Source organism: Cucurbita pepo, chromosome LG16 (genome assembly GCF_002806865.2).
Source record: "Cucurbita pepo subsp. pepo cultivar mu-cu-16 chromosome LG16, ASM280686v2, whole genome shotgun sequence".
Classification (NCBI taxonomy): domain Eukaryota; kingdom Viridiplantae; phylum Streptophyta; class Magnoliopsida; order Cucurbitales; family Cucurbitaceae; genus Cucurbita; species Cucurbita pepo.
This window is the reverse complement of record NC_036653.1, coordinates 3852085-3867961: the sequence shown is the minus strand read 5'-3', so window position 1 is coordinate 3867961 and position 15877 is coordinate 3852085. Positions and strand designations below refer to the sequence as shown.

The window sequence follows — 15877 nt, the reverse complement described above, 5'->3', positions numbered from 1 at the left end:
GATCATGAACGTTGCTAGGTCCTTTGACTCTTCTATCGCACATACAACATTCTCAAAGTTGTTGGTTAACGACCTCAAGATCTTCTCCACAGCCTGTGTCTCGGGTAACATTTCTCCGTTTCGATTTAGTTGGTTTACCACAGTCTGTACGCGGGTAATGTAGTCAAATACATTTTCTGACTCCATCATCTTCATTCTCTTCAACTCGCCACGCAGAGTTTGGAGACGCACTCGCTTGACTCGGTCGGTTCCTTTGAACACTTTTTCTAAAGTGCCCCACGCTTCTTTTGAAGTAGTTGCCCTGACAATCTTCTCAAAGCCTGACTCGTCAACGGCTCGGAACAACATGTATAATGTTGCCTTATCCTTTGATCGCAATTTCTTTAACGCCTTGTTTTGTGCCGCCGTATAACCAGTGGTATCTTTTGGTTCTTCGAAACCTTCTTCAACCACCTCCCATGTGTCTTGAGAACCGAGAAGAACTTTCATTTGGATGCTCCAATTCTTGTAGTTCGTCTTTGTTAATTGCGGTAGCGGCATTTGACCCATCACATTCGCCATCGGCTCTGATACCAATTTGTTAAAATAAAACTCACTCATTTGTGAATTAATCTCACACACACTAACAATCGAACGCTCCGATACCGCTTTGTAAAAGTACTACTCGCATACTTACGAAGGAGATGTCGAGAGGGGAGAGACAAGAAATACTCAAAAGGGGCCTAGAGTTCTTTTCTCTTGCTCTCTGCTCTTTTCCTCTTACTTGGAAAGGAATGAGGTATACCTTTTCTATTTCTAATAACAGTGGGAGAGAAACTCTCCTAAATTCTACCCTCATCCACTAAAAAAATTTATATTTCTAATAATAGGGGAGAGAAACTCTCATAAATCTTACAATCATCATTCGAGAGAACTCCACCTTTTCCTTTCAACTTAATTTTCCAAATTAGTTTCCTTGACATAACAAATTTACTCCATTTGTCGTTAGGGATGTATGCCCAACCCGAAAACTCGATAACCCAACCCGACCCAACCCGAAATATAAGGGTTGGGGGTTGGGTTGTGTTGGATTTTGGGTTTGGGTTGGGTCCATTTTTTTAACTCGATCTTATTTGGGTTAGGTTGGGTTGGGGTACCAAAAGAAAATGATTGGGTCAACCCGACCCAACCCAAAAATATTAAAAAATAAATAAAGCCCAAAGGTCCAAAGTCAAAGCCCAATCTACAATTTATCTAATCTCTGACCAAAACCCAAGCCCAAACACCCTAAACCCTAAACCCTAAACCCAGTAATTACTTGATTAGTGAAAGAAATTTCTCTCTCCCTCTCTGCTATGTGCTCTGGGTTCTTGCAGGCACCCTCCCTCTACTCTCTTGTGAAATGACTGTTATTTTAAATCAAGTTATTTTAAATCAAGTTATCTAAATCTATTCCTCTCCCTAACTCTTTGCCATCTTGCCATCCATTCTACTCTAAATCTATTCCTCTCCCTACCTCTCTGCAATCCATTCTACTCTAAATCTATTCCTCTCCCTACAGTTCTGCAATCCATTCGGCTCTAAATCCATTCCTCTCCCTACTCCTCTACAATCTATTCTTCTCTCTCCCTACCTCTCTCCCTGCCTCTCTCCTCTCAGCCTCCCCACAACATACAAATCTCTCTCGATACTTAGTCTCTCATAAGAAATTTCATCTCAATAGCATTCTCTCTAGTTCTTTGTCTTGTTTCTTTCTCACACGCCGTCTTTCTCTCTTTAGTCTCCTGGAATGCTATAACGGGTAAGCTTTTTCTTTTTTGTTATATCCCCTTGCAAAGACTGATTGTATATTTTAATTTTGATGTATTCTATGATAACTGTTCATATTGGGTTAAATGTTTGAATCATAATAGTTCTATTTTACTTTCTATAGATGGAAAACAATAGTACAACTGTATGTGTAAATAGCTCTAGTAATTATAATGCATCGAAACCACCATTGGCTACACAATCTGAATTTAAGAAGAAGAAACCCAGTAAATCAACCGTGTGGGATCACTTTACAAGATTAGAAACAATAATAAGAGGTGCAAGTGCAACTATTGTTCTAAGGAGTATGCTTACGCTTGTGATACTAATTCTTGTGGAACTAGCACGTTATGGAAGCACTAAAAAAATCAGTGTAGAAAGTACACATATAAGGTGGAGGACAAAGGACAAACCACTCTAAGTTTTCAACGTTCAATAGATGGAAAGGGTGGTAGTAATATTATTACTTCATTATTTAGTCAAACAAGACGTAGAGCAACATGTGCCAAGATGATAATTATGGATGAATTATCATTTAAATTTATAGAGAACGGGGGTTTCAAATTGTTTTGTAGTATTGCATGTCCTAAGTTTGACCATCCGTCAAGAGTATATTGCATGTCCCAAGTTTGACCATCCGTCAAGAGTAACTATTGTTAGAGATATATTTGAGCTCTATCTGGAAGAAAAAAGGTGGAAGAAAAAAGGAGTTGAAAGATTTTTTAGTCAGTCATTCCAAGAGGGTTTGTCTTACCACTGACACATGGACTTCGTTGCAAAACATTAATTACATGGTAATCACCGCACATTTTATTGATTCAGAATGAAATTTACATAAAAGAATTCTCAACTTTTGTCAAGTTGCTAACCACAAGGGAGAGACTATTAGCAAGATTATTGAGAGTTGTTTACTGGAATGGAGAATCGATAAGGTTTTCTCTATCACAGTAGATAATGCAAGTTCCAAGGATATAACTATTTCATATCTTATGAGAAGGCTTAGAAGTTGGAATTCACCTGTCATGGAGAAATATTACACATGAGGTGTTGTGCTCACATAATTAATTTGATTGTGAATGAAAGGCTTAAAGAAATGCATGACTCCATTTCTAGTGTTCGCAATATCGTGAGGTATGTTAGATCATCCTCCAAGAAATTGACAAAATTTAAAGATCGTGTTGAACATGAAAAAATTAAATGTAAAGCACTTGTTTGTTTGGATGTGGCGACTTGATCGAATTCCACTTATTTGATGCTTGATCATGCCTTGAAATTTGAAAAAGCTTTCAAAGTATTAGAGGAAGAAGAATTAGATTATGTTGATTACTCCAAAGGAGGATCATGGAAACAAAAGAATAGGGTCACCAACCATTGATAATTGGAAAAATGTTGCAGCGTTTGTAAAGTTTTTAAAGGTTTTCTATGATGTCACTACGAAGATAAGTGGTTTTTTATATGTGACTTCTAATTCTTATTTTCATGAACTTTGGGGTATTCGAGAACTTTTAATTCAGTGGAGTACAAATGTGAACTCTGTTTTAAGTAACATGAGTTCAAATATGAAAGTTAAGTATGAAAATATTGGGGCTCAGTGGAAAGAATTAATAAGTTGATATTCATAGTAGTGGTACTCGATCCTCGTTACAAATTGCTTTGTTGTACCTCACTACCCAAGTAATAGCTCAAAAGTCCAAGATCGCTCATCTCAAGGTTTTGCTGCATCTTTTCTTTGAACTGAGCTATAACTTGTTTGTTTGAGCCGGCTATGATTAAGTCATCCACATATGTACTGATTATCATTGCTTCAACTCCATTAATTTTCTTGTAAAGAGCATATTCCGGTGGACATCTAACAAAACCAAGTGACTGCAAATATTGATTAAGTTTAAAATTCCAGGCCCTTGGAGCCGTTTAAATACATACAAGGCTCTACGTAGTTTTAATACCATGTTTGGATTTTCCTTGTCAACGAACCCTTCTGGTTGAACAACATACACCTCCTCTTCTAACTCGCCATTTAGAAAAGCTGTCTTCACATCCATGTGATGTACTTCCCAGTTCTTAATGGCTGCATAGGCAATAATTAATCTCACTGTTTCTAACCTGGTCACTGGTGCGAATACTTCACTGNTTAATAAGTTGATATTCATAGTAGTGGTACTCGATCCTCGTTACAAATTGCTTTGTTGTACCTCACTACCCAAGTAATAGCTCAAAAGTCCAAGATCGCTCATCTCAAGGTTTTGCTGCATCTTTTCTTTGAACTGAGCTATAACTTGTTTGTTTGAGCCGGCTATGATTAAGTCATCCACATATGTACTGATTATCATTGCTTCAACTCCATTAATTTTCTTGTAAAGAGCATATTCCGGTGGACATCTAACAAAACCAAGTGACTGCAAATATTGATTAAGTTTAAAATTCCAGGCCCTTGGAGCCGTTTAAATACATACAAGGCTCTACGTAGTTTTAATACCATGTTTGGATTTTCCTTGTCAACGAACCCTTCTGGTTGAACAACATACACCTCCTCTTCTAACTCGCCATTTAGAAAAGCTGTCTTCACATCCATGTGATGTACTTCCCAGTTCTTAATGGCTGCATAGGCAATAATTAATCTCACTGTTTCTAACCTGGTCACTGGTGCGAATACTTCACTGTAATCTACACCAAACTACTGTGCATATCCCTTTGCCACGAGTCTCACCTTATGTTTCAGATTTCTCCATCTCAATTTTTCTTTAATTTGAAAATCCATTTGATGTCGATTGCTTTATGATTCTTCGGCAAATCTGTGAGTTCCTACGTTCTATTCTTTTCAATGGAGAGAATTTTAGACTTCATGGCATTCCTCTAGTTTTCATTCGTAGCAGCTTTCTCATATGAGGTTGGCTCCTATATATAAAGAAAACAAAGGTCCACTGCTCCCTCCTCTACTTCGTTCAGTTCTCTATAAATATCTTCTACAGACCTGAACTTTTTGGGCGTCGACAAGCTTGATGATGATGCATTTGAGGTATAGNCTACCCAAGTAATAGCTCAAAAGTCCAAGATCGCTCATCTCAAGGTTTTGCTGCATCTTTTCTTTGAACTGAGCTATAACTTGTTTGTTTGAGCCGGCTATGATTAAGTCATCCACATATGTACTGATTATCATTGCTTCAACTCCATTAATTTTCTTGTAAAGAGCATATTCCGGTGGACATCTAACAAAACCAAGTGACTGCAAATATTGATTAAGTTTAAAATTCCAGGCCCTTGGAGCCGTTTAAATACATACAAGGCTCTACGTAGTTTTAATACCATGTTTGGATTTTCCTTGTCAACGAACCCTTCTGGTTGAACAACATACACCTCCTCTTCTAACTCGCCATTTAGAAAAGCTGTCTTCACATCCATGTGATGTACTTCCCAGTTCTTAATGGCTGCATAGGCAATAATTAATCTCACTGTTTCTAACCTGGTCACTGGTGCGAATACTTCACTGTAATCTACACCAAACTACTGTGCATATCCCTTTGCCACGAGTCTCACCTTATGTTTCAGATTTCTCCATCTCAATTTTTCTTTAATTTGAAAATCCATTTGATGTCGATTGCTTTATGATTCTTCGGCAAATCTGTGAGTTCCTACGTTCTATTCTTTTCAATGGAGAGAATTTTAGACTTCATGGCATTCCTCTAGTTTTCATTCGTAGCAGCTTTCTCATATGAGGTTGGCTCCTATATATAAAGAAAACAAAGGTCCACTGCTCCCTCCTCTACTTCGTTCAGTTCTCTATAAATATCTTCTACAGACCTGAACTTTTTGGGCGTCGACAAGCTTGATGATGATGCATTTGAGGTATAGTCTGGCGTTGATAAAGTTGAGGACGAATTTTCCCTTTGCCTTTCATCTAGATCAACTTCGATTTGTTCAATATTCCTCTCCTCTGTTCTACTCTGTTTTTCTGAAATTTGAACCGTGAAAGTTTCTCTTTATTCATCATCACCGTTTATGATTTCTTCCCAACACCACTTTTTCTCCTCTTCGAACAACACATCCCTGCTTACCATAATTCTGTTCTTTTATGGATCCAATAGTCTATAAGCTTTGGTTCCATCTTCATATCCCAACATAATTGTCTTCACACTCCTATTAGCAACTTTAAGAAGGTGTGAATATGTATTATTGGCATGAGCAAGACACCCGAAGATTTTAAAGTGATAAACCTTCAGTATCTTGTCAAACCAAGCTTGATATGATGTACCATCTGCAACTCCTTTTGTTGGCGATTTGTTCAGAATATACACGGCAGTTTTGACAGCTTCTCCCCAAAATTTTGCAGGCATCTCTTTGCTCTTTAACATACATCTGTTCATCTCTACAACCGTTCGATTACGCCTTTCTACTCCGCCATTTTGCTGTGGTGAAGATGGTGCAGTAAGAAATCTCTTCATGTCTTCATTCTCGTCATAGTCTTTAAAAGTAGTAGATACAAACTCTCCTCCACGGTCCGTTCTAAAGCTCTTAATCTTCTTGCCTTTCTCTACCTCCACACTGATTTTGAACTTTTTAAATACCACCCTTGTTTCATTCTTGTTTTTCAACAAAAACTCCCACATAAATCGTGAAAAATCATCCACCAGTAACATGAAATATCTGTTGTCTCCATATGTCATTGACGAAATAGGTCCACATAGATCTCCATGGATGAGATCCAATGACTCCTTCGCATGATAATTTGTTGTTCGCGGAAAAGGAGTCATATTCTGCTTTCCAATTAAACACCCATCACAGAATTGATTGACCTGGGTCATTTGCGGCAACCATTCAACCATTCTTTTGTCATTTAATTGCTTTAAAGAGTGAAAATTCAGGTGTCCATACCTGCGTGCTAGAGCCAACCATCGTTACTGATATTTGCCATTAAACACACCTGATCTGCAAGCTTCAGCTTTGCTACATACAATCTGTTGGATTTTCTGGTCACCATAATAATCAAGCTCTTGACCCTGTCATATATCTTCATCACACTGTCCTCTATAACAATTTTATTTCCACTCTTGTCCAGTTGTCCCAAACTTATTATATTGCTTTTGAGTTTAGGTATGTAATAGACTTGCGATAAGATCAAGTGTTCATCGGTTTTGCATTTGAAGAGCACTATTCCTCGACCACAATTGTCTATTACAGAGTTATCACCGAAACGTACCTTTCCAACAACAGATGTGTCGAGCTCACGAAACACCCTCCTTTCTCCTGACATGTGGTTGCTTGCCCAGTATCTAGGTACAAGGAATTTTCAGCCCCAATATTGGCTGGTGGCGGCACTATAGTTTCATTTAACATCACAAAATCAGGCTCTTTGTCATGTGTGGTCTTAATTTCACACGCCTCTATCATAATCAATGAAGACTCCTCATCCTTTTACGTCTCTATCAAGTTGAGTTGTTCGTCTTTTGTGGAAACTCTGATGCGAAGTGTCCCATCTACTAACACTTGTAACATTTAATTTTACTTTTGTCGAATTTCTTCTTCTGAGGTTGTGGCTCTCCTTCATCTCCTCGATGCCAGTCACTTCACCCACAGCCTCTCCATCTTCCACGACCCCGTCCCCTGTTAGATAAAAGATTGTTAGATAAAACCTGAGTTTTTCAGTTTTTCCTTATTTAGATTCACACGATTTCAGAATACGGGAATGGATCACCAAAGTTACGACAATTTTGTAGGGAGTGGCACAAATTTAGTTGGTCCCTCTCCAGCCATTTTTAGGATAATTTATATTTAAATAGGAAATCTATCGAGAATATCAAACAACCTGATTTTAAGCGCAGTCAAAATTTCAGCTTTTCTCTCTCTTTGTTATATGTACGCATTTTATTTTTCTTCCAACAACCCCTTGTCGAAGATTTCCTCTCACCGAAAAGAAAGAATTTCACTGGCTGATTATCGAAATCCAACATCCCCTGCCTCCTCTGGAACTGCCTTGATCCTTCCATTCTTTCTTTGAGGATTTTGCATTTTCTCGTCCCTTCCATTCTGCATGAGTGAGGAAAACAGTTTCATCTTTTTCTCCAAACCCTTGCAACCTTTCTTCATGTGCCTTGAGTGATCCAATAATCTCATCAATGGATTTCGTTTTGAGATCAATGAACTCCTCAACCGTTGAAGTGATTTGAAGAACCTTTGTAGATGTGGATCGTAGAAGTTTCTTACCTACTTGGACATCATCCACAGCGTTGCCGAGGCCTCTCAATTTGTTGACAATAATGATGAGTTTTCCAAAATACTCATCAATACTTTCTGAATCACCTATCCTCCTCAACACTTCAAACTCCCGCCAGAGAGTTTGCGTTCTAACTTCTTTCACTCTTTCCGCACCTAGATTCATATTTTTCAACATGATCCAGGCTTCTTTGGTCGTTTTCTTGGCACCCAACTGTAGCAACGTATCTTCTCCAATGTTTCGGGTGATTCAATTGCCTCCCAAACACCTTGTGCCATCATAAATACCTCCATCTTAATCACCCAAGCTGCATAGTTGCATTTTGTCAACATCGGGTATTTGAGTGTGACAGATCCCTCCTTTTCTCGAATCCGTACACTCACTTCGTTTGAGGCATCATCTTCTATTGCACCGGTGCTTTGGCTCCTGTCGTTCGATTCCTGTCTCATTTTTTGATCTCTCTCTCTCTTCTTGACAGCTCGAGCTCTAGGTGAGACGTGATTGAAAATAGGCTTTGATCTTGTATCTCTGATACCAAATGAAAGAAAATAATAGGAGGGGTAGGAGCAAGACACACAAATTAATTTTGTCTTCTTGTGGTGGTTTACTAACTTGACACCATTTTCCTTATATACTAAAAAATAACACATTTCTTGCTACAAATCAGCAACCACTCCTTTAATCAAAATAACTCCAGCCTTATTTACGAAGAAATAAACAACAATTATAAAATAAATACTAACAGCTATTTTTAACCAAAAACTTACTCATCAAAATATTAAAACAAGTTTATAATCAAATGACTAACTGAGTTGAAAGAACTTAGGAACAAATGCAGGAGTTGTTAGACCTGCCCTTCACACACGAGCATGTCAACTAGGGAGCACCAGTATTATTTGTGAAGAAAAAAGATAGATTAATGCGGTTATGCATAAAAAGACAGGTCTATGCAGTCATGCGACTATAGAGAACTAAGTAGGGTAACAATGAAGAACAAATACCCAATGCCACTAATAGTTGACATGTTCGACCAGTTGCTAGAACCTCAATGTTCTTAAAGATTTATCTATGCTATGGATATCATCAATTGAGGATTAGAGACGAGGATATATCCAAAACGTTTTCTTGAACTCATGATAGAGGTATATAAGAATGATTCCTATCTCGCCAAGGGTTTTTGATGAAGTAAGGGGAGTTGTTGACGACCTCAAATTAGGCAAGATTGTTGGGAAGGTAGCCATATTTGATGGAGTTTTTCTTGTTAGGTAAGAAGGCAGATGGGTTTTGGAATGAAATTAGGAAAATGAAGAAGAATGGAATTTTTTGGTTTGAAAAAATTGGAAAAGGAATGAGAGGAGAATTGCAAGAGGGTGCAAGAAAAAAAAAAAAGGAGAGGAAGTTTTTTATGAGTGGCTTTGATGATGAAGAAGATATTTATGTATTATTGGGAGACTTAGAGAATAAAAAGAAGAGAGAGATCGCTTAGTTTGGTATCTTCCACGGAAAAGAGAACAGTAGAGGTGTTCTTGGGTTGAATTGGGTTTAGGACATTTTTTCTTTCGTCCCAATCCAATTACGTGAGTTATATATTTTTTCAATTCAAACAACTATTATTATATAACGAACTCAGCTCAATCAAACTATAAATTTTGAGTTAGGTTGTGTCATGACTCAATTTTTGAGCTTTCGAGAAATTGGATTGCGACAAAAAGACGAATTCAGACACAAAACGGAACGGAATAAATATAAAACAAAACATTGAAATGGTAGAAAATAAGGTAAAATTTTGCGTGGTTTTAAAAGACATACAACCCGAGTTTCAATATCCAAGTTATTTTCAAATAGAGAACAGAGCACGGAATACAAAAGAATACAACTAAATGACGCCCCGGGTCGACACCCCTATGTGATAGTGCATCTCCAAAGCACTTCCCCACCTTGACCGAAACATGACAAAAAAAAGGGGAAAAAGGGGTGAGTATAAAAATATAGTCAGTAAGCAACATACTTGTAGACTCTCGTTACTTCTTTCTCCTAATAGGGTTCCACAACTTTCCTTTGGTCTATACGAAGTTCTAATTGATTCCTCAATGATCGCCTACCTGTGTAGTCCCTAGTCTCTTTTCGAGACTAGTTTACGGTATCACAATGTCGACTTTGACCCGTTCCTACACTCAATAGAAATGTTCATACTAACCTACCTACCCGCGTAGTCCTTGATCTCTTCCAAGACCAGTTTATGAAGTCAACAACATCAACCTTGATTTTTTTCCTATACTCAATAGAGTCTTTAATCGTGACACCTATTCATTATTGTGGGCTTGAGTCATTAAAGGTTGGTTCGAGTTTTGAACACTTTTGTAGATGAATGAATAGTGGAAAATGAAAAGAAACCCGAATTTGTATAATTTTGTGAGTATTAAAAGGGATGAAAAGAGTTTTCATGAGCTCACTTGAGAAGAGAGTTGAAAAGGGAGGGGTTGGCTAAAGGAACACTCAAAAAAGGGAAGATGGAAAAGGCATATTCTAAGCTTCATGAATGTGCAAGGAAGGAGGGAATGATATTGTTAATATAAATCATACAATTTGGGACTCAATTAAACTAATCAACTCTTCCCTTAAACTCTTCCCTTAAATTAATCGACTCTTCCCTCGTTCTGCCATAACATACCACGTAAGTTATCTTTACAAACCCTTTTTAATTTCATGCCATAATCAATTTATCCTTCACGTTTCTTTTCATATATCGTCCTCTAATTCTATATAGTTTTACTTCGTTAAGTACGATCATATGTTGTCTTTTTTAAAGAGACGATATGTTTACAATTTGAAGAAGTGAGAATACTACAAANAAAAAAAAAAACTATTATGTGTTGGTAGAGTGGTAAAATGAACTCTCGTGATCAAAGAGAGACGGTTTGAAATTATTTTATTTTATAGGAGAAGATAAAAATTCAATATTATTATTATTTTTTTTTTGTTAAATTAATAAAAATACCCTTAAAATTTAGACTTTCTTTAAAATAAATATCCATAAAGTTTCAATAATACTTCTAAATTTTAAAAGCATTAATAAACCTTCCCTGCGGTTTCAAAAATATTTTTAACTTATTTAAAAAATAGCTAAAATTTTAAAAGGTTCATTAATATTCTTAAATTTTTTAAAAAGCTTTAAAAATAGTCTAATCCTCTACAAACTTTGATACTAATACAATTTTCGTCTATATATTCACAGTAAAATCTTTCTCAAACATTTTTTTTAATAAAAATTAAAGGTATTAATGCTAACTTTAAAATTTCATAAGTAATTTTTAAGCATAGTACTAATTGTATTTTAATAAAAAAATTTAAATTTTTAAGAATATTTTCGAAATAGACATATTTTAGATTCTTTTTTAAAATTTGAAGAATATTATTAAAACTTAAAAAGAAAAATCTAGAAATATTTTTGCGAAAAATAGAAAATTAAAAGGTATTTTTATTAATTTAGATTATTTGTTTTGGATAATATTTTTTTTATATGAAAAGAAATAAACATTTCAAATATTTAAGATGATTGATAATAAAATATTTAAAATAAAATTCTTTTTCTTTATATGATTTTATTAAATCAATATTTGAGTAATATGTAAATTTAATAACAAAACTAATCTAGTGGTAGAATAGTATCCTGTGACCGATACAGATAATTTAGGTTGAAGTGGTAGTTGGGTCTATCACAGCCTTTCTGATCTATTAGGACAATGTTCGGCGTTCCAGAGTCTCGTGGTCCCTTTTTTCAAAATATATATATATATATATATATATATATATATATATATATATATTTTTAATGGAATGATTTCATGGTTATTTTTGCGGAATCCATTATTCTTACTACATCTTGTTCATACCTCAACTTTTTTTCACAGAAAGACAATTTCTTTCAAGTATTTTGANATTCTAGTCTCAGTAGCTGAATCAATAATGGGAGAATATGTGATTAAACCCATTGGACGTCAACTAAGCTATCTCCTCTGCTACAACAGAAACAAAAATAAGCTCAAAGAGCAGCTCCAAGCTCTCAAGACAGCGCGCAGGGACGTCCAAGGACGAGTCCAAGAGGCAAGAAGCAACGCATATGCAATCCGCGAGGAAGTTTCAAAGTGGTTGGCTGATGCAGACAACGCCATCCATGATGAGCTATCATCAAATTCTTCAACCCCATCAGCCTTTAACTTGATCGATAGATACCAATTAGGCAGAAAAACAAAGAAGAAAATTGAAGCTCTTCATGAACTCATAGCCAAAAGAATCAACTTTGTGGAAGTGGGCTACCCTGCACCGCTTTTAGAGACTAAGAACATCATTGTTCCTGGTGGGTATCTTNATTTTTAATGGAATGATTTCATGGTTATTTTTGCGGAATCCATTATTCTTACTACATCTTGTTCATACCTCAACTTTTTTTCACAGAAAGACAATTTCTTTCAAGTATTTTGATGATTATGGCATCTGCAGGATATTCAAAGAGCTGGAGTGGAAATTCTAGTCCCAATAGCTGAATCAATAATGGGAGAATATGTGATTAAACCCATTGGACGTCAACTAAGCTATCTCCTCTGCTACAACAGAAACAAAAACAAGCTCAAAGAGCAGCTCCAAGCTCTCAAGACAGCGCGCAGGGACGTCCAAGGACGAGTCCAGGAGGCAAGGAGCAACGCATATGCAATCCGCGAGGAAGTTTCAAAGTGGTTGGCTGATGCAGACAACGCCATCCATGATGAGCTATCATCAAATTCTTCAACCCCATCAGCCTTTAACTTGATCGATAGATACCAATTAGGCAGAAAAACAAAGAAGAAAATTGAAGCTCTTCATGAACTCATAGCCAAAAGAATCAACTTTGTGGAAGTGGGCTACCCTGCACCGCTTTTAGAGACTAAGAACATCATTGTTCCTGGTGGGTATCTTGTTCTGGAATCCAAGATTTCAATGGCTAAACAAATCAAGAAAGCACTTCAAAAGGCAGAGGTTAGCAGGGTTGGTGTTTATGGCATGGGAGGCGTTGGAAAAACTTACTTGCTTAATGAAGTTAAGAAGATGGTTTTGGAAGAAAAAGTGTTTGATCGAGTGATTGAAGTGTTTGTAGGCCAATCCAATGGAGTTACACAGATTCAAGAACAAATTGGAGATGTTTTGAATGTAAAATTACCAAAGAGTAAGGAGGGAAGAGCTTCTTTTCTAAGGAATAATTTGGCTAAAATGGAAGAGGATGTTCTTATTATATTGGATGATTTATGGAAGGAATATGATCTTCTAAAAGAGATTGGAATTCCTTGTTCTTCATGTAAAGTACTTATGACGAGTCGATCACAGGATATATTGATGAACAACATGAACGCAACAGAGTGTTTTCAGGTGAATTCTTTAAGCGAAGAGGAGTCATGGAAGTTTTTCACAACTATCATTAGTGATGAGTTTGATACTCCTGATATGGAGAATTTGGCTAAGATGGTAGCAAGAGAATGTGGAGGGCTTCCTCTTGCGCTTGATACCATTGCCAAGGCATTGAAAGGGAAGCATATGAACCATTGGAAGGATGCTTTAAGCAAATTAAGAAACCCCATAGGAATGGATATCAAAGGAGTTAGTGACAAAGTTTATGCTTCATTGAGATTGAGCTATGATCATTTAGTTGGAGAAGAACCCAAGTTAGTGTTCCTTTTATGCAGTGTTTTTCCAGATCATTACAAGATTTCTTTGAATGATTTGCAAATGTATGCAATGGGTATGAGATTATTGAGAAACATAAACACATGGGAGGATGTGAAGAACAGAGTATTGAAATTGGTTCATGATCTTAAATCTTGTTCTTTACTTCTTGAACATTCAAGTGATAAATATGTCAAAATGCATGATATTGTTCGTGATGTTGCCATACACATTGCATCAATGGAGGGTATCATGCCAACATTGAGCTTTGGATCTAAGCTTAGTGATTGGGAAGATGAGTATCAAAGTGGAGCTCATCGTGCTATCTTTGTAAACTGTGATAACTTTCAAAAACTTCCCCAAAACTTGAACTTTCCTGATCTCGAGCTCTTGATATTAAGATCATCAAATGGGTTTGTGGGAAATCTTGAAATCCCAGATGGGTTTTTTGCAGGAATGGAAAAGATTAAAGCTTTGGACATAACAGGGATGAGTTTCCTCCAAACTTCTTGGAGATCATTGAAGAACATTCGAACATTATGTCTGTTACGCTGTGAATTCAATCATATTGACACAATTGGGGAGCTGAAGAACTTGGAGATCTTAAGGATTTGTAGCTGCAAGGAGCTGGATCATTTACCTGTGGCTATGAATCAATTAACAGAACTTAAGGTACTCGAAGTGTTAAATTGCTCGAACTTGGAGGTGTTTCCTGCAAATATTATTTCAAGTATGAACAAACTAGAAGTGTTGAAATTACGGGACAGCTTTGATAGATGGGGAGAAGAAGTATGGTACAAAGATGAAGTAATTAAGAATGTTACACTTTCTGAGCTGAACCGTCTGCCACGCCTTTCAAGTTTAAGATTAGAGATCTCAAAATTCCGCTTTATGTCGCAGATAACCTCGGAAACATCAAGCAAGTTGAAAGAATTCTGGGTTTGTGTTAATAAAACAGATGATTTTATTCTCCCCATGGTTTCTCATGAATATGCAACAACTTTGATTCTTAATATTGTTTTACCAAAAGCCATTCATGGAGGGCTTGAAACACTTTTGAAAAGATCTGAACGATTGGTTGTAAGGGATTCAGTGGGTCGTTTTATAAACGATGTTTTCAATCCAAATAGTAATGGGTATCCATTTTTGAAGTATCTATGGATAATTGATGTACATGGACACTCAAATTTGCCATACCTGTTCAGATCTGAGTTCAATTCCTTGGAGTTCTTGACTGTTTATGGAATGGACAGATTGATGAATTTAGCTCCCAGGAATTCTCCAATCCTTCCTTTCAAGAAGCTTAAATCCATATCAATTCGATCATGTGGGGAGATCAGAAATCTGTTCTCAATCTCTGTTCTTAAAGCGCTTGCAGATCTTCAAGATATTTCTGTGACGGATTGTGGCATGATGGATGGGATTGTATCGATAGAAACTGAAGAACAGAGCACTATTTTCACTGGAATAACCTCTTTAACACTTGAAAAAGTGGATAAACTTAAGAGTTTCTGCACCAAATTGTTCATCCAAGAAGACCCACAAAGAACAATCCCCTGTTTTGATCAACGGGTTTCATTTCCTGAATTGAAGCATTTATCAATCACCAGAGGAAACAATTTGGAGGCATTATGGCATAGTGATGGGTTGGCTTCAAATTCCTTCAGCAAACTCGAAACGGTGAGAATTGAAGGCTGCAAGCGATTAAGATTCATGTTTCCATCGAACACAAGCGCGAGGTTGGACAGTTTGGAGAGGATCGAGGTGAAAAAATGTGGGAATTTGAAGCGATTACTGCCATCATCAGTGGTGTTCTGGAGCTTGAGTGAGCTGAGCGTGGAGAAATGTAATGGAATGATGAATTTGTTTAGCTTGACAGTGGCGAAAGGGCTAGTGAATCTCTGGTCGATTGAAGTGCGTTGTTGTAGAGGAATGAGGTGCGTGGTTGCGGCGGAGGAAGAACAGGGTGGCGTTGTTTTTAGGGGATTGAGGAGGGTGCGCTTGGATTGGTTGCCGGAATTGGTTAGTTTTTACGGTGGGAAATGCAGGGTTAAGTTCCCCAGGTTGGATCGTTTGTTCATTTTAGGATGCCCTAAGATGAAGACGTTTTCGCGTGGAGTTGTAGTGACGCCCATATTGGATAGAGTTTGGATTGATGTGAGATACTTTGGAGTGGCGGTGGATGGT

The 15877-nt window shown here is 37.0% G+C and overlaps 2 protein-coding genes across 2 annotated transcripts in view; one reads left to right on the top strand and one right to left on the bottom strand.

Annotated features, from left to right (window-relative positions):
• Positions 1–7700: 7700 nt before the first annotated feature.
• On the bottom strand, positions 7701–9093 carry LOC111777819. Its single transcript, XM_023657539.1, has 2 exons — positions 8998–9093; positions 7701–8524 (listed from the first exon to the last, which is right to left on the bottom strand). Exons 1-2 carry the CDS (start codon positions 9018–9020, stop codon positions 8167–8169), a joined length of 381 nt encoding a protein of 126 aa, XP_023513307.1. The 5' UTR covers positions 9021–9093; the 3' UTR covers positions 7701–8166.
• Positions 9094–10632: 1539 nt separating this feature from the next.
• The window catches only part of LOC111777867 (probable disease resistance protein At4g27220), a gene marked incomplete in the record, with an annotated part of 7476 nt that continues 2231 nt past the window's right edge, over positions 10633–15877 (top strand). Inside the window, 2 exon segments of the mRNA XM_023657595.1 lie at positions 10633–10670; positions 12452–15877. Of these exon segments, the coding sequence (XP_023513363.1) occupies positions 12548–15877 (3330 nt within the window).

Coding starts and splice junctions, on each gene's coding strand:
- LOC111777819 (XM_023657539.1), bottom strand. CDS start 9,020: ATGTCAACTATTAGTGGCATTGG. Junction 8,525..8,997: donor TCAACTATTAGTGGCATTGG/GTATTTGTTCTT, acceptor ATTTGGTATCAG/AGATACAAGATCAAAGCCTA.